We start from the raw sequence: 18,506 nt of genomic DNA, 5'->3' as shown, positions 1-18,506 counted from the left end.
GGCGGCGGGAGCGCCGCGGCTGCTTCCGGGGCAGCGGCCCCGCGCCCATTGGGCCGCGCGGCGGATTTGAACGGCAGCGGCAGCGGTAAGAGCCCTGGCCCTGCCTGTCCGGCTCCAGCAGCCCAGCCCAACCCGGTCCTGCCAGCCCGGCCCCGCGGCAGCGCTCCGGGACCGCGCTGAGGGGACGGCAGCGGGGCCTTGGGGGCCGCAGCCGGGAGCGCTCGGCGGCAATGGTAACGCTAATTCCGGCTCTGGGACCTAGGGGCGGCATCGCAGGGGTTTGGGCTTGTTCGGGCTGTGTCACTCACTGGGAGCGACTGGTATGGTCCGTCGGAAAGCTCTCAGGGTGGGGAGAAAGAAAAGCCTCCTAGAGGTTTTACTCTGCCCTAGGCTGACTTGCAGCCCACCTGTTCCACCCTCTGTGACTCCCATGTGGCATTCACATTATGAAATAGGTTGTCCACTTCAAACCTTTTGGCGAGTTAGAAGTTGCTGTTGCAGTCGTGCTTGTTTCCCGGTATCTCCTGTCCTCCTTGCCCACATTTCCTCACCTTTTACAGTTGTGCCAATAACTATAAAACAAATGGGTTGTGGGCTCTGCCTCAGCTGTATGGAAAAAGGTCAAAGGTTGACTTTTGTCTTCTGAAAGTGAATTGAATGGGTTTTTTTCCTGTACTGTCACTGCAGTATTAGTGAACTTCGTTTCAATAAACAACAACTTTAAGGGCAAAAATGTACTGCATTGTCACGTACCTTGTCATGACAAATGCAAGAAGGTGAGAGAGACCAAAGCATGAAGTAGTCCAGTTATTGCCAGAGAGGATAATGGCTTATAGAATTAAAAAAAAAGTAAAAAGATTGTATCAGTAACAACAGTTTAGCTATGTCTGTGTTATTAAGTCTTAGAAATATTAAATATCTTTTTTTCCAGGTTTAAAACATCCTCATAGACGCTCATCTGAATGTATAGTGAATGCAGAATGTACTGAAGACACTCTGAGGCTGCTTTTGGAGACAAAGACTCATACTTTCGATAACATTCCTTTATGTACAAGGAAATGTAAGGGTTTCATGAAGGCATGACGTACATAAGCACTTTTAACTCCTTATCTTCACAGTTGCTCTGTCACAGTGAGGCAAGGCTGGTTTAGTTGTGAGAATTTCTTCTAGGAACTTGGTCTTTAAGAAGATACAGCTGGGTTTGTGCAGCTTGTTGGCTGGTGAAGACTTGCATATGCCTCTGGTGAAGTTATATTTGTTGTTTTCTTGATTATCTCCATCTTCTACTCTGGACAATGGTTGCTTTCCAGCAAAAAATTTTACAGGTGGTCAAGTATTTCAGAACACAATGGCCTTTATTTTCCAACTCTGAAAGGACTACTGTGTGTGGAGCAGACTGCATGTTGATGGCATTACAACTGTCCATGGCTGAAGTCAATAAACAGGTTAGAATTCTTTCAGTATATTATTGGTACACCTCAGACTTGGTTCCCTGGCTGCACTTAGTTCTTAGGGACCAACTTGAAATGACTTTTTTTGGTTACTTCATTGCTGTTTGTTAAAACAAGGTGTGTCTGAAGGCCAGGTGCTGCAAGACAAAAAATTAATGTGATTAAGTGCACTATTAAATCAGGGTGTAGAGGAACTGCAAGACAGATGGGAGGGTGGAGTGGTTTGTGTATATTTGAGCATCAAACTTTAAACACTAGTGTATTTCTGCTGACCATATAACTTCTGTTTATTTCCATCCAGTGTTTCTTTTGTACTGTGGGTCAGGGTGGGAGAACTATGGCATTTGGGGTGGATTTTTTTATTCTGAGTGCTCTGAAATGTTCTGGAATGACATGTGAAGAACACGAGTATAAAACTGATCTGGTGTAGTCTGCATGAGTTGTACTTGCCACATTCTATTCTTTGCTGCTGCTGCTTTTCCTGGCACTCATCAGGTGCAGACCTATATGTGTATGTAAGTTTTATGTATCCACTACCAGTAGGGATTATGTGGCTTTCTTTGTGTGTGCACATGAAGTGTCTGTCAAATGGTGAAGAGGAGGTATAACCCTAAAGTGTCTCTGAAAGAAGCTCTGTGGCTTGTCAAAGCTGGAGGATGTCTGAAACATATCATAAACAGTTGCAATATACAGTCAGGCTTTTGCCTGTGTCTCATCTAAGGGGAACTATTGCAATACTTCTTTTAATAACCTAAAGATACCTTTTTAGGTCAATTAACCTAATTATTGATGAAAACAATACTGACTGTTGTCAGAAGACTTACTCAAGTGTTGCGTGGTAAGTCAAACATGTAGTACAAAGCTTTAGTATAAGAAAACCAAAACAAACATACCAAGTCAACAGACATACCAGAAACAACAGAACCACATCCACGTGAAATGCCTAAGCCAATAAAATCCTAAACAAACAGAAAACCTGCTTCAGTTTGTGCATCAGAAAAAAACTTGTAGTCTACAATGTGCAGACTGGGGGTATCGCTGGTCTAAACATAAAACTGATTAACAGCAAGGATACTAGAATCCCAAGACACTACATTTGTACTTCACAGAATGTAGTATATTCCAGCAAGGGGCCTGGTGTCCTCATAATATCTGTGTAGGTAAAATGAGAAAATTAGTCTGTATCAAAATTAACTCTTGGACAACTGGTAAAACAATAATGCAAAACTACATAAGGAGTTTTGTACATATGTTTATGTCCATAAACTACATACTGTTTGTCATGCTTATGATTCTTAAGGTAAAACTGCAAGCAGTTTTCCAAAGCTAGTGCTGGGAATAAAATGGTGTTCTGTTGTATGCCAAAACTTAGACATGATAAGGTTATGGTTCATTGTTCCCTGTTTTCCTTACAATAAGTTTTTCCCTTCTACTAGAGGTAATTAGTTTATTCTACTTTCTCCTTTCTTTTCCAGATACTATTTCTCTCTTCTATAGATATCTTATCTTTCAGAGATGATCTAACAAAAGTTACAGCAGTTATTTTCAATTTAATTTTGAATTGCTTAGCTTCTCCATCAGGTCTGAAGAAAGAACAAGTTTTCAAAAACTGGATTTGTTTTTTCTGTTTATACTAGTTGCTCTAAGACAAACCTTGGCTTGCATATGTGGATTAAAACTATTTTAGCATTTGCATGTGATGCCTCTGAAGCACAGTTTGTTTAGGTGGTATCCATTTTGGAGTTCACAATCTTGAAGCAAAATATGTCTGGTATATTTTGTTCAGCACTGAGACTTCAAGCTAAGATTCAGAGTTTTAAGTGGTAGGCATATCCCTTGTTAGGTTTTCTATCATTTAAATATTATAACTTTGAAATGTTAGCACCTGTAGAATGGAAATCTATTTTGATAAAGTCAATTACTGCAATAAAAATAATTTCATTAACAAGATATTGAGTGGCTGTATTGAGAAAAACCCAGCACAAACAACCAACATACACTTATCTTCCTTTAAGAGCCTGGACAATTTAAATGGATTTGTTTTAACTGGTACCTGTGTCTTCAGTGGAAATAAAAAATAATAAAGCTTTTTTGAGAACTCTAGAAAAGTTTAAAAGCTTCATAATATATTAATCTTAAATTTCACCAGAATAAGGGTAGCAAAAGGGTGATAAACCTTGATCAAACAACAAGGATGAAAGAAATGGAAATCTATGCTCTGAATCTCTCTGAAAATACTTTGGCTTGTAGCACGGCTGTAGCCATGTGGCATGAAGATAAGTGGCATAAGTCTGTGGTGGAAGCAAATATCTTTCACCTAGATTGATTAGTATAGATCTAAAATACATTTCCAAGGAGAAGAACCTTCCTCAAGGTTTGAAATAGTAATAGCAGTTTTCAAGATGAAGTTCAGCTTCATCTTGAATTGCTTTAATTCAAGATGTAATTGCTTTAATTTGACTGTTTGTACCTGTGGATCAGAATGGGTAGAAGATGAGTTACTAGGTCAAATACTTGCCTGTCATTTTCAGACTATGGTTGTTTTAGGTAGTGCAATGAGAAACTGAAGTGTATAAAACAATTGCTTTTCCAGAATATGTGAGTATAAGTTGTCAGACTTAAATGTGTTGTAAATCTCTTCTAGAACCTGAGTTTTGTTACTGGAGGAGAAACGGTTTCATTTTTCATGATTTTAGAAAGATATCTTCCCTTTAGAAATTTGTGTTTATGTATTTCTGATTCTGTATAAAAGCAGTTTTGGTGTGTGGTTTAGTTCTGTTCTGTGCTTCCATGAGTGCATTTTGTATGCTGACTGAAGAATATGTTATGTTTTGTTTTAGTATCTTGTATTTTTTGAAATTATTTTCCAGTGTCGGCAAATGAAGAAAAATACAGTTTTACAATGTTACTCCCTTACACTGTTCTACTTGTCTCCCTTTTGGTAATGGGATACACCTGACTGTGTAGCAATTTTATTGGGAACTCCTCTGCTGTGTGAGAGTGTAGGGAAGCAACCAAGGCTGAGCAGAACTATAGGTGACAAGAGTGCAGAGTTGCACAACTCAAGGACAAAGCCAGAAAACAGTGCTACAGTCTAGGATAGGCCTGGGAAGAATAAACCCAGCACAGATGTGGTAGTTAAGCACAGCAATCTTTTATGCATTCCTAAAAGGGTTGGTGAGCCTTTGTTTGGGGAAGGTGAAAGCCAACATTTTGGTGCCGAAATGCACAACTTTCTGTTTTTAAAACAATTTGCTGTCAATGTAGAAATTGATTTGCTATGTAGTCGCACTAGAAAACTTGCAATGCCTACAAAATAGTAAAAAGTGGTGTCTTTAAGCATGGCATGTTGCTACTGGATTTCAGACATTCTAAAACAAGAGTCCCCAGGTAACTTAATATGCTGCTTTACCAGGAAGTGAAGATGCATTATAATACTTTATGGACTCTATTTCTATGAAATGGAGTACTTGCACTGCCCATAATAGAATGAAAACATGGGACATTTTGAACTTCCTTAAGCTATTAGACAGTTGACAAATGCTTACTGTAAAACACCACAGTATTTTTAGAATTAATTTTAAAACTGGAGACTTGAGAAATTGACTGTGTAAGTAATGGAATATGCCATCACAGTGAATGCCTGATCAGAAAGGTTAATATCTGGAATGCAATATTTGGATTTAAAATATTTTTGCAGCACTTACATAAACTTTGCTAATCTCTGCAGGCCCTTGATCTAATGAAGAAAGGTTTTGATTTATTAGATACCTTATGAAGTTGTACTTTAACTTGGTATTCCTGAAGGATTTTGATTCAAAATAAAGTGAGAAAAGAACTTTTTCTTCTCATCTACTGCTTTGGTCTGTTTAAATTATAATTATGTTTAATTTTTTGAGAGACTGAAATGAAAATCAGGTGCCTTTCAAAAAACATTGGCAGTTTTAATATTCTGGTGATATGTGGAATAATACGTAGCTTCATAGTACTGATTTATCAGCACAACTTAGAAGGCAAGAAAGTGCTCTGAAGCTAATATGTGTGAGTTCCGGATATGTTCTGGAATTTTCACTCCTAGTTCTTTGCCTAGACAATATCAAAATGGTTGACCTTCAGGATTTTAGAATCATGTTTTTAACAAAGTCTACTGAGAAGGTTCTAAATATGTTAGCACATATTGTGCTAAATATGTTAGAACAAAGGAGGGATCATTTGGGCTGGAATAACTTAAATTATTAGAATTTCTCATGTTTTCTTATTTCATGTGTTCTGTTGCTAATGGTGTTTATAAGCAATTAATTTGCTTAATGTGGAAATACCATGAGATAGAATTAAACACTTGCTCTAGACAGGAGCCATCTGTCATTATGGACAGTGCAAAGCAAGGCTTGTTACTTGGTCACAGGGCATTTATCCCATGTTGCATGGTAAAAAACCTTTTTTTTTTTTTTTTTGCTGCCCTATATTGGGGAGGGCTTTAGATGCCAGTAGTGTGGACAAAAATTTACCAGCGGGAATCAGTTTAAAGAGCAGGGTGTGGAGAAAAATGAGGAGGACAAGTTGTAAAAGAGAAGGTTGTAAGAGCAAGTAGTTGGAGGAGAAGGCAGAGGGGCACATGGAGCATTACTCTTACTGTCAAAATTATTGGATTTAGTCTATACTATATAGTTAATGTTAATTATAGTAGTAGTAACAGAGGGGTGTGTGCAGCTTTAATGTATTTGCTAGAATTGTGTGGCAACACTGTTAATGTTATGATAAAATATAACTGTATTAACATAAGAAAGAAAAGGCCTTTTTTTTTAAATTGACATATGTTTTCCCATTTTACTGCTTGAAACAAAGGAACACTATTTACTACCTTTGAGAAGTAAATACCTGCTGCTGAAAACTGTTTCTACAAATAAAGAACTTTATGCGAGGAGTAGTCCTGCAACATTCACTGAGTTTTCTCATTAGTAAAGTTTGATATACATGTGTGGTATTTTAAAGATCAGGAACAAATACTGACAAAATATAACAGTATTAAACTGTAAATGCAAAGCAGTGGAAGAACTTCAACTATAAGTAAGACTGTGATAAATTAGTTATGATAAATTTTCAAGTATGTGTGCAGCTTGTTTTAAATTTATTTTCAAAGCTATGCTGAATATGCAACATATTTTTGTTCTTTTTGGTTCTATTAGTACCATGGAGACTTCACAGTATCACTTAGTGATGTGTTGGAAACTTGGAACTATTTGTTACGTGACAAACTGGGATTGTATGAAAACATGAAAGAACCTGAAAATTATGCTGATGTGAAAAAAGCCTATCATGCCTTCTTAGCAAGAAGCAATATGTTAGATTTAATAGACATATATCAGAAGTGCTATAGTCTTGGACTTTTAGCAGAAGATGAAAGCATATCCCCTGTAAGTATTATGTTTGTTTGACCTCTTACGTTTTGGCATACTTTTGGTTCCAGTTAGGGATTTATGACACTTCTGATTATTCACAGGAGCTCTGGATTATTCACAAGTTACTTTGCTTTTCTGTTGGAGAAGAACTTGAGTTTAAATCACTAAATATTATAAAGTGGTCTTAAATTCGCTCAAATTATTTCTCTCTGTTGTCCTGCTGGATTGTGAAGTCCTACAACTCTTCTATGAATAAATGACTCCTTGCCATAAATTGGACTGAGAAATAAACTGTAGAGATTTGATAAAACTGAAACAAAGCTTAGTTATTAACACAGCATGGAGTTTTGGTTGTATGTTGATGTGCAGCCAAAATATTTTTAATGATTATGATTTTGACAACACTATGCTTTTTAAACAAAGCTTCTGTATAATGCATGTGTTTTTTTCACAAGTTCTGGTTCAGCCACTCAGTCACAACTCCATTTTATTTTATTGTAGGTCTTTTGTTTGTGGTTTTTAATGTGTTTTTCTTTTCCTCCTGCTTTTTGTGGAGAAGACAGATGACTTGGGTGGGTTAATGAGCTCTTCCTAAACTTGGCATAACATACTAAATTATCTCTAAAATGTAAGCAGTGGCTTTTAGTGCAAGTGTATAACATAACTGCTTGAGATAATTTATAAGTTAATTTTAATCTTAAACTTAATTTCTCTACAAGAGCTGTTGTACTTTTAAAGACTAAAACTAAAAGTAGGTTGTAAGGGCTGTGCTAACCTCAAACACTGGCAAAGTAACAGGTAAGTTTACTCCAGGTTTTTAAACCACTTTTGCTTTCTAGTCATCTTCATGTTTAAGTTTATTTGGATCTTTTTATTACAGGTTCAACTGTTGGAATTTATTTCTGGTGTAATGAATGCACAAGGAAGTAGTGGTTCTGTTCTTTGTACTCCTACACAAATCAACAGACAGGACCAGGAGCATATGAAGGTGAAAATTATTTTTGTCTCTTGTAATATTCAGTATCTATTGAAAAGATGAAGTATAACATGGTTTTATTTTCCAATGTTTGTTATTGAGTTGTGGCTGGGTTATAAAAAATGGAAACCTGTGTATCTAAGCTCTGTATAACTTGAGTATTTTAAGTGTATATTAAGTATATATTGAGTATATATAACTTGAGTAGGTTTGTATGAGGCTCTGTGCTGAAACTTATATTCTGGAAGACAGTCCAAAATGACAGGCACTTGATGTAGAACAATTTTTTCTACGAATATACCATCACTCAAACATTGTCTTAACTGAGCTTTAAATAAAGAAGTACAGTAATTTCACGATTATAAGCTGCACCATTTTGACTAAAATTTTGGTCCGAGCCCAAAGTGCGGCTTATAATCAGGTGCGGCTTATATACGGACAAAGAACGAAAAGTTGTTTTAGTTTGGAGGACAGGTGTCTGCTGAGAAAGGCAGGAACTTCTCTTTGAAATGGAGAATGGAAGCCCCCTCTCTCCAAATTATTATAATTTTGAAATCAAGGGGCTTTCAGGCAAAAATATGGGAATTAGGAATAACAGTTCTTTTCTAGGGAAATTAAAATAGAAATACAGTACTACAAAGAAACAAACTGCAAACCCTGACAGAGTACAACCTGACACCCCGTCAGGCAGGGTGTTGGCAGCAGTCCCATTCCACGGTGGCTGCATCCTCCTGCAGTGACAGATGTGGCTCAGTTGGAGCAGTGCTGCTGTACAAGGTGCAGTTTCCCTCCGGAGCTCCAGTGGTGATGTGGAGAAATCCGGTTTTCCACTGGACTCCAGTGGAGAAAGAGGCTACCTTAGTGTCCCAAAGCCTCTGTTTTTATCTTGGTAAGATATGTTGGGCTCTTCCCCCTGGCTGGAGCAACTTTCAATGGGATGCAGTAATTTTATCAGTCCCACAGTGGGACTCAATGGGGCATTAGCAGAAAATGACTCGCTGGAGGAAGGATGGGTTGTGAAAAGATAAAGAACAATGCCCTGCCTGGTTTCAATGGATGGCCCATTAGCAGAATATCTGCCATTGAGATAAGGATCACTGTCCCCACCCTCAACAGATGGTGATAGAATAGATACCTTTTATCACACTCTGTATTGTAACGTGCGGCTTATAATCAGGTGCGGCTTATAATCGTGAAATTACTGTAATCTCCTTTGATTTCATTTTATTATCTTGTACTCTGTTACATATGGAAGAAATCTTAAAAGCTGCCCTAGTCATAGCTGTAGCAAAGCAGCAAGGTTTGGCTGTCCCAATAGAGGACTTGAGGACTTTCCCTTTAGCCTTTCAACCACCACAATAAGAATCTCTGAGTACTTTCTAGCAGTGTTTGGAATGCTTGGGCCTTAGTAATTTCCAAACTTACTTTTCTCATAATAAATGGCAATTTCAAATCCATATTTGGGTATAATTCAAAATATTTCTGAACAAGAAAATATTTTCTGAACTAAGGTTTTTCCCTAAACAACACTTCTACCACTACCATAATGGATTTCTTGCTGCTCTGACTTGTGCAGTAAAAATTCTTTGCTCTTTTTCCTCCTCTGAGGACTGTCTTTGCAGAGTTTCACATGTACATGTTTGGTTTTGTAACTGTATTTTGCTATATACTTACTGTGGTATGAGAAGATACAAATTTTCTTGTTATATGTAATTCTGTTAGTCGCCTTTTTTTTTTTTTTTTGCAACAAAACTCAAAGAGTCCAGAACAGTGCTGCAGTATTAGAGATTAGAACGTTACCTACTGGTCATGTGGGTGGGACAGGGTAACAATTTATGTCCAAACTGAGTCAGTTTCTTTGATTTTAAATCCCCTGGAAGCCAAGAGAAAAAACTGCTGAATTTGTGGCAGAGCTGGCAAGTAGTTTTGCATCTTAGTCTTTTTAAAGTTAATGACAAATTCTTACATGGTTTAATGGTGCTAGTATTTGCCTTGAGGTAGAAAAGGGAAGTCTGTGAGGTTTCTAAAAAGAAATTTATAACCAATTTTAATAACCCTCAAACACCTTGTGAATATTCAAGTCCCATATATGCCATTCTACTTATTTATCATGTTTGTTTTCATCAAGACTTCCAGAATCCTCATGCATAAAGTAGCATTTTGAAATGATGCCAGGTGAATTTTTACTCTTCCAAAAATTGCATCAGTATGTGTCTAATTAACTTTAAAATAAAATGGAACATAGTTTAGCAGTGGGATGACCAATTTGCGTGGTGTTTTCTTATGCAGGTGTCAATTCTGGCAAAGAAGTCTGTTTGTTCATATTTAAGCCTTTTGGTGAATTCTAAGGATGATCTGGCACTGGCTCATATTCTAAATGTTCCTGACAGAGGACTTGGTAGAGAAGCCTTCACTAACCTGAAACATGTCTCACAAGAGAGAAAAATGTCAATTTTCCTGGTATGTGTGTCAAATGAATCTTCCTGGAGGTCAGGGTCAATGAAGTAAATCTCCAAACAAAGAATGTGGCTTTAATCTGACAACACTGGTGTTTGTGAGCCAAGTCAAATATTACCGTGAACACAATTTTAAAGCTGAAAAGACAATAGATCCTGTGGGGAGAAATGAGTGCTTATTTGGTCATGAGATCTCAAGATAGACAGAAAAAGTAGTTTGTGTGTATCTCAAGAATGCTAAAGTGGCATCTTGCAGTAGTTGTTGTCAGCACTGAGCTGTTTCAAAAATAGTTGAAATAAGGTAAATAATAATTCTTTCTCTGAAGAACCACTGTAGTCCCTCATACTCAAAACAGTCATTAAATTTTGTATGCAGTGTAACCTCAGTACATACGACAACAGTCTAAGTTAACAGTGTGGGTATATAGTCACTGAAGCAACTGCATTCTCAAACTTTTATGGTTGAATAAATGTGGAAAATTTGTGAAATCTTGGTTCCAGGTGTAATTATTTTAGCTCCTAATTCTCCGGTAACATTTTATTAAAAAACCTGTATCTATTTGGACTGGATTTACTATGTCTTCACAGTTACCAGAGGGGAAACTTCTCTACTGTGTAAAGAAGTCATCTTTTCCGGTATCTGTGTCTTGTAGAAATCTTGAAAACTAGAGTATTTTCCATTGGTAAGGCAAGGTCCTAAACTGTGTACTTGATCCATAGGAAATCTTTAGCACAAAGACAGGAATACTGGCAAGCAGACAGCAAATTTACTTTCTGTACTAGAGTAATTAGAGTTTTTCTCTTTTCAGTCCTAATAGCTCTGTGATTTAGCTCTGTACTCTGAAATTTAAATTTGTGTAGAATTAACATTACTGTGTCTGTATCAAGTGTATTGGATTGTTGCTCTTACTTTCACCTTCCTGGACAGCTGCTGGGTTTTTTTGTTCTTACTGTTGCCTTAAAATTTTGAGGATTGAGGTTGAGCATACTCTAAAGTATGCTTTTGGCAGATCTTCTTATTGTCTTACAGCATATAAAAATGTATGGATGCTTTCAGAATGACAGAAGCCTTAGTTGCCATTATTTTTTTATAAGATTTCAGAGATCCAAATAATGTGTACTCAAAATCGTTATAAGCTGAAGTCAACTTTCACATGCTTATGTTAAAATTGTCCTTGGGTCATAGAGAGCACTCTAAATATAAGAACAGTTTTTGTGAGGCCAGTAGGAGCATTTAAACAACCATAACAACAAAAGAGTTCTGTACCATGTTTTAATGTGTTTTTTGTCCTAAGCTTTCAAAAGACTGATGTAAACATAAAATTAGCTTGGTTATTTTTACTATGGTTTGTTTGTTTTTTTTAATGCTTCTGTACTGTTTAAGTATTGAGCTTGAAAATATTTAGGAAATGTACAAAGCTTGCAATTAAGAGCCATTGTTTGATTTCAGATAAGTTATTTCTGCTATCAGCCAGCTGTTACACAATTTGCAGACCTGTAGGAAAGCATATGTACAGTCCATGTCTGTCTACAGTTTGATATTTCTATTTCTCCTAATAGATGGCAACATCTTTTATCCGGACCATAGAACTTGGAGGAAGAGACTCTGCATCTTCTTTGTATGATCCTTTAAGAGTCCATGTAAAAGGACTTTCCAACTTTGTTAATTTTATTGACAAGCTGCAAGAAATTGTTGGTGAAGTCTTAAATACAAGGTAATAGATTTTCTGTTAGATTTTTGTCTTCATGAGCACCTCCTTTTCTTGTGCTTGAACAAAAAGAACAAAGGAAAATCAAATAATGTACTTACTAAAGAATTCAGAGTAAATGTTTAAAAATTAAACCTTATTTGAAAATATAATTGAAAAACAATTGGTGTAAGCTTGTGAATTTTTGGGGTTTTTTTCTTGTGTTAAATTTGTATCAAATTTATGTATGGTTTGGTTACTACCCTAGTTGTAAATGAAGTTACAAAGTTTTCCATCTTGTGAGTCTGGTAAGTACATAAACTGATATGTGCCTTACTTCTTGCTATTTGATTCCTTCATTTTGATCATTTAATTCTGTTTACCCTTGTGTAAAGAAGTCTTTCTTGCTGCTAACAAATGATAATGTTGTTTATTTAGCCTTTCATTGATTTTAGCTATATAAGTGAAGCATAATATTTATTTCTTAGGGAGGCTCTGGTGGAGTTGCTGATTTTGAATGTGTTTGAAGAACTGAAGTTAGTCTTTTGGGCAGTCTTATGAATTATTAATTAGAGAAGTGTAAATGTAATACCAGGGTTTGAATTGTTAAGTGCTGGCATTATTGCAAAGAGCTAATTTCTTAAGCTTCATAGCAATTAATAATTTTGTCATTTATAATCTGTAGTTTTTCCATACAAAACTTTGGCAAATCAACTATAATAGTTCTCTCCTTGATATTAATGAATCTTAAGTTTGAATTTAGTCTAATCCTCACAAAATGTTATAAGAAAATATTATTTAAGCTAATGTTTAGCTTCCATTGAAGCTCCAAGTGGGAAGTATTTCTGAAGTTGTTTTGCAGTGTTATTTTTTTATTCTGCTTCTTTGTTCTTTCATTTCAATGTCCTGGATGCCAGAGACATACTGTCTGTGCTGGTGAATAAAGAAGACTATTAGCTCAACATATAATATATGCTATTTTTCTTTGTTTAAATCATATCTGGCACTGTATATTGATAAAAAGTGAGACATGGAAAAATATTTATGTGCATGAGCTTTTTAGAATGAAGAGACTTTCAGGTAAATGCATTCAGAAAAGTGTAACATAAAATGCAGTATCTTTTTAATTATTCCTCTGTTTAAAAGAATGTTTAAATGTGAGAAAAATCAAAGTGTGATAGTTGCTGGGAGTTATCAGTTTCTCACTGGGTAAATTCTCTAGAACTCAGAAATGCTTTTTAGCATTCAGATATTTATTATGTAGCTTTCCCTGCTGTACCTGCTGTCCCATTTATTTTGGGATATAAATCTTGTTAATGCACATGCCAGCATCTAACGTCAAGTTGGCTGTACACATGTAAGTATTGCTGTTTGTCTTCTGACCAGGAGTGGAAGGTGGCTGTACTGTGCAGTTTGTAGTACCTCTCGTACTCCCTATGGGCTTCATACCCCCATAATATAAAATGTGTTTCTCATCTATGTATCTATAGATGTTTTCAAGTTTGGTATGTCACAGGACACTGTGTGTCCTGCCTGTCATGTGGCAGTTGTTGGAAGTTCCAGAGGATTCAGTTCTATGCAAAAAATGTTCTTTAGATCTGCTTCTACTGCGAAATAGAGACCAGAGGGGGCAAAAGGCAGCAATGCTGTAGAATCCTGAGTTGCTTCGTCTATAGAAGCCAGCTGAGAAATCCAAGAGCAAGCTAGACAGCCTGTCTGTAGCATTGCTGTTTCTCTGATGCAGTGATGAGCCAACTGTATTAACCAGGTCTCTCTGTGGGTTATGCCACAAGAAAAAATGCTGGCTTTTTTTACTTAATGATTATAAATCTGTTATTTTGTTATGGTGGAGATACTATGAAGTTTGTAATTGCACAAAATACGAAGTAGCCAAATAAATGGTGGGTCACTGTGGGACACATGTTGAAAAGAGGCTTTCTTCATCTGATTGATTCCTTTGCTTTGGGAATCTAGAAACCGAAGTGAAGATCTTGGACAGTGGTGGGAAGTGCTTAAGAATATTTTGAATTTAGTAGGAGATATTGCACAACCAAGTATCTGCTAATCTATGGAGAATATCAAAAATGTTTCTCATCTCCCCATCATTCAGCTAAGAAAGTGAACAGTAGATTAGATGAACAAAGGGAAATATGTCAAACAGAGTGGAAGTTTAATGAAACTATGACGGTTTGGTTCAAATATATCACTCCTGATAGCAGGAGAATGGAAAGACAAAATTAAATTTGGTAGTTTGTAGGTATAGTCACTGAAGACTGGACATTCCTACAAATCTCTGGAATGTTGAAATTGTTTGCCTCTCATCAGTCTTTAGATGTTTGATATTACAAATAATCACTAATCTTTTGAGAATCAGTGGCATGAATATTCATTAACATTTGGGGGTGCTGTAATGCTAAAGCTATTTATAGATTTGTACATGTAAGACTTGGACAATGTTAATACAGTAAATGGAGAATTTGGATGTTCCACTTTTTTACACCTGTTTCTTGACAAGGAGCATATCACTGTTGTATTTGTCAGTGAAAGGGATAACTGTTATACACCTTAGGATCTGAAGACTCTTTCCTGTTGGTATAAATGAAAAGCTGAAGTTCTAATCCGTCATTCTGGAAACGCTTTTCTTTTAGGCCAGAAGAACTCCTGAAATGACTTTTCCCAAGTTTGTTTAAAAATTATGACTTAAAACTGAAGGACAGAAGGTCATTTGTCACATTGGTTACTGTACTTGATGGTTAGTATGGGGGGATGTGTGGGGTGTATGTACACATACACACACTTAAAAATCCCCACTGATTTTGTGGAGCTTGGCAGCATGTTTTCCTCTCAGTTGGGCGCTGCCCTCGGCGCAGGCAGCGGCCACTGGGTGTCAGCATCGCCCAGCTCACGCTGGAGCCAGATTGCGCTTGCCGGGTCCCGCTCGCCCCATTGGAGCGGCCCCGCATCGCGGGCCCTTCCAGTCGCCGGAGCATCACACAGCTCACCTTCACCATGTGGATTAGTGCTCTCTGCTTCCCCTCGACAGGGAAATGATGTTTATGTGTTTTCTTTGGGAAGCTGTGATTGCATCTCGAGATGCAGTAGTATTTGGGGAGAGAAAGCACAGTAGACTCTATCTAGGCTTGTGCTGGATGTTTGAGTTAATTGGACAAGTGTTCACACTGCTCTGGAGGTTTGTGGTCTAAAGTTGCTGGAAAGTTGTGCAAGCATATGCAAAACGTTATATATAAGATTGCTTAAATTTAGGATTATAGAGTAATTCAGGTTGGAAGGAACATCAGAAAGTTTTTGGTCCAACATCCCACTCAAAGCAGGGTCAGTTATGGAGTCAGCTCAGGTTAATCAGGGTTTTATCCAGATAAACTTTGTACAGTCTCCATCCTTGGAGGTTTTTAATCTCCTTCTTGGCAGCCTATTCCCCTGCTTTGGACCTCATGGTGAAAAGTTGTGGGGTTTTTTATTTCTTATATTGAGTTGGGAACTGTTTTATTTCAGTTTATGCCTATTGTCTTTTTTCACTGTCAGCATGAGGAGTCTGGCTCCATCTTATTGGTTGCCACCCTGTAGGGTATTAGAAAGCTGTTAGTAAATCCCCCTGAAGCCTTTTCTTCTGCAGGTTGAACAAACTGTTCCCGTAGCTGCTTCTCACAGGGCATGTCTCCCTGACCAGCTTGGCAGTTCTCTGCCAAACTTGCTCCAGTTTATCAATGTCTTTCCTGGACTGGGGGCCCAAAACTGGACACAGTATTCTAAATTTGGTCCAATGAGTGCTGATTAGAGTGGGATAATCACATTCCTCAGACTACTGGCTACGCTACTGTTGATGCAGCCAAGGATACTGTAGGCCTTCTTTGCTGCCAAGGCATGCTCCTGGCTCGCGGCTCGCTTGCTGAAGATGCACCAAGGTTTTTCCACACAGAGCTGGTCCCCAGCCTGTATCATTGCAAGAGGTTATTCCTTTCCAAGACTTTGCATGTCTTGTTGAATTTCATATGGTTCCTGTCAGCCCATTCCTTTTGTCTGTTTAGGTATCTTTGTGTGGCAGTTCTGCCCTCGAGCATATTGACTGTTCCGCCTAGTTTGGTGTCGTCTGCAAACTGAATGTGTATGTAATTTTAGAGAGTCGCTGCCAAAGATAATAGGACAAAACCCAGGTTCAGGACAGGTCCCTATATCACTCCATTGTTACATGTTTACTACCTTCTGCGCACGATGATCTAACCAGTTGTTAACTCCTCTAATTGTCCATCCATCCAGACTGTAACATCAATACTCCTGTGTTGAGAGTATTCTCTGATAGTGTTGATAAGCCTCACTACAATCAAGGGAAATGGTATCTGCCATTCTGTTTCCTGGTCTGCAAGTTGTCATTTTATTTTAGGGAGAAAACAGATTGGTCAGGCATAACTTACATTTGGTTACTATATGCTGATAGTTACCAGCTACCTCTTAATCCTTTATATGCTAAGATATGTGTTCTTAGAACGCTTTGCATTATTTTCTTGAGGAACAAAGTGAGGCTGATGAACTTGTGGTCCTCCAAACTGTCCCTTTAGGGTTTTTTTCGTTTGGTTTTTTGATTTTTTTTTTTTGTTTTCGTTTATTTGTTTGTCTTTTGTTGGTTTTTTTTTTTTGCAATGATTTGCTCTTCTCCATTTGTCAGGGACCTTACCTGGTCACCATGACTTTTCAAAGATGATATAAAGCTGTCTTATGAGGGCATTTGCCGGTTTTATAAAGGCTCTTGGATGTAATTGGTTTGGTTCAGTGTCCTTGAATGTATTCAGTACGGTCAAGTGAAGCCTGATTTGATCTCCGAGTGCAAAGGCACAGAGTACTTCTGTTGTATCTATGTCCACACTGTTGCAAAATCTACCTTTCAGCAAAGGTCCCTCATTTTCTCTGTTCAGCAGGTGAAGCTTGTTTAACATTCTTTGTAATTCTCAACTCCAGCTGAGCTTTTGTTTTCCTGATAACGTCCCTAAATAGCCGGGTGATGTTTCTAGATCGTTTGTAATCTGTCTGTTTTTATCCATTCTGTGTGAAGCCCTTCTGCATTCAAGTTCTGTCATCAGTTCACTGTTTAGCCAAGCTGGTTTGCTGATATTTCTGCATATTTTCCTAAGTGTTATGATGGAATGGTCCTGTGCTCATAATATTATTACAGTATAATATAATTTATGTTATTATAATTAATAACAGCTTGCCCGAGTGCCTTTGCCTTTCAGACTTCCTCGCAGGGAATTCAGTGGCTGCTTATCAAGACTTATTCTGGAAAGAATACTTGTTTACTTTTATAGTAACATTGTCACCAGTCTTGGGTAGCAAAGCTTGGGATGGAGAATATGAAGAGTCACTCTAGTTTCTTTCACCGATCTGAAAGAGAATTTTTAGGCAATACAGCAAGAGCAGGAGCAGCAGCAAGATGGAAAAATACTCTGCAACAGGTTTCTTTTTTTTGCAGTGTTTTTGTTATGGATATAATAATCTGTGAAACTCCAAAGAATCTAAGGAAGAGTCTTCACTTAATGTTGATATCTGTTAGAAAATTAGGTTAATAATCATACATCCACTATGAGTGCTTTGATGTAGTTTTTTAATAGATATATTTAAAATCTAGATAAGTCTGATATGATTTTGTTGAAATTTTGAAATTGAAATGAACATGAACTGCTGATTTTTTTTTTTTTAATTTTGCCTACAGTGTAAGAAATAAGCCTTTAGATTTGCTTCAAAAGCACAGTTACTGCTCTGTTAGAAGCATTTGTATTGCATTGCTTCCTAGATAAATTTCGTCCTGCTCTTCTACCCAGGTAGATTGAGCTCTAGTTGACATCTTGCTTGGTGTTTGGGAATGGAATTGCTGCTACTCTCTTCCTGTAGCTCTAAATTAAAAAAATGGAAAGCTGATCATTTGTTGTCAGGCTCTAAAAAGCATCTTTTAAATTCATAACAAGGAAAAAAGGCTGTGATCTCCTCCCACCTTGTGATCATTAGGTGTTTGATTTTTTTTAAGACACTTGTTCCCACTACCTGAGTCAGATAGCTACATATTTGTCATCTATTTTTACCTCTGAAGTTGAAATGAATGAATAAAAATGTTGACCTTAGTATAAGAGCTTCTTGATAATTCTTTTCTGTTCTTGGAATAAACTTCAGGACTCTGCTCTGCTTTTCTTTTTTGGTTTTGAATATTGTCCATATCCTCAATATTTTTTTCATTTTTTATGCTATTTTAGTTTTTCCCAAAAAATAATGTATGTCCAGAAAATATATAAAAGTGCTTCTGCATCATATTAACTTTTCTCACTAAGGCCTAAGTTCTGGAGGAAGAGCTCTTGCTAATGTACAGTAAATTCACGAATACAAGCCGCACTGAGTATAAGCCGCATCTCTGGGTGTTGGCAAACATTTCGGTTTTTGTCCATAGATAAGCCGCACCCGAATATAAGCCGCTTTGTCGTTTGCAGCGAGGACTCACGTGCAATTAGTAACAGAACCGCGGGAGGGCGGGGTTT

The 18,506-nt window shown here is 37.3% G+C and overlaps 1 protein-coding gene across 6 annotated transcripts in view; it reads left to right on the top strand.

The window, feature by feature from the left end:
- The window catches only part of LOC116995786 (PARP1 binding protein), a 38,997-nt gene that overhangs the window by 231 nt on the left and 20,260 nt on the right, over positions 1–18,506 (top strand). For 2 of the 6 annotated variants that reach the window (XM_033058750.2, XM_033058747.2), the window contains exons 1-6: positions 152–233; positions 932–1,445; positions 6,638–6,865; positions 7,731–7,838; positions 10,116–10,286; positions 11,843–11,997. In XM_033058750.2, coding sequence (XP_032914641.1) covers positions 1,296–1,445; positions 6,638–6,865; positions 7,731–7,838; positions 10,116–10,286; positions 11,843–11,997 — 812 coding nt within the window. In that variant the 5' untranslated portion in view covers positions 152–233; positions 932–1,295. The other 4 variants (XM_033058748.2, XM_033058749.2, XM_033058751.2 and 1 more) reach the window with 4 other exon arrangements.

This window comes from Catharus ustulatus, chromosome 4 (assembly GCF_009819885.2).
Source record: "Catharus ustulatus isolate bCatUst1 chromosome 4, bCatUst1.pri.v2, whole genome shotgun sequence".
NCBI lineage: Eukaryota > Metazoa > Chordata > Aves > Passeriformes > Turdidae > Catharus > Catharus ustulatus.
This window is presented reverse-complemented; position numbering and strand designations above follow the sequence as displayed.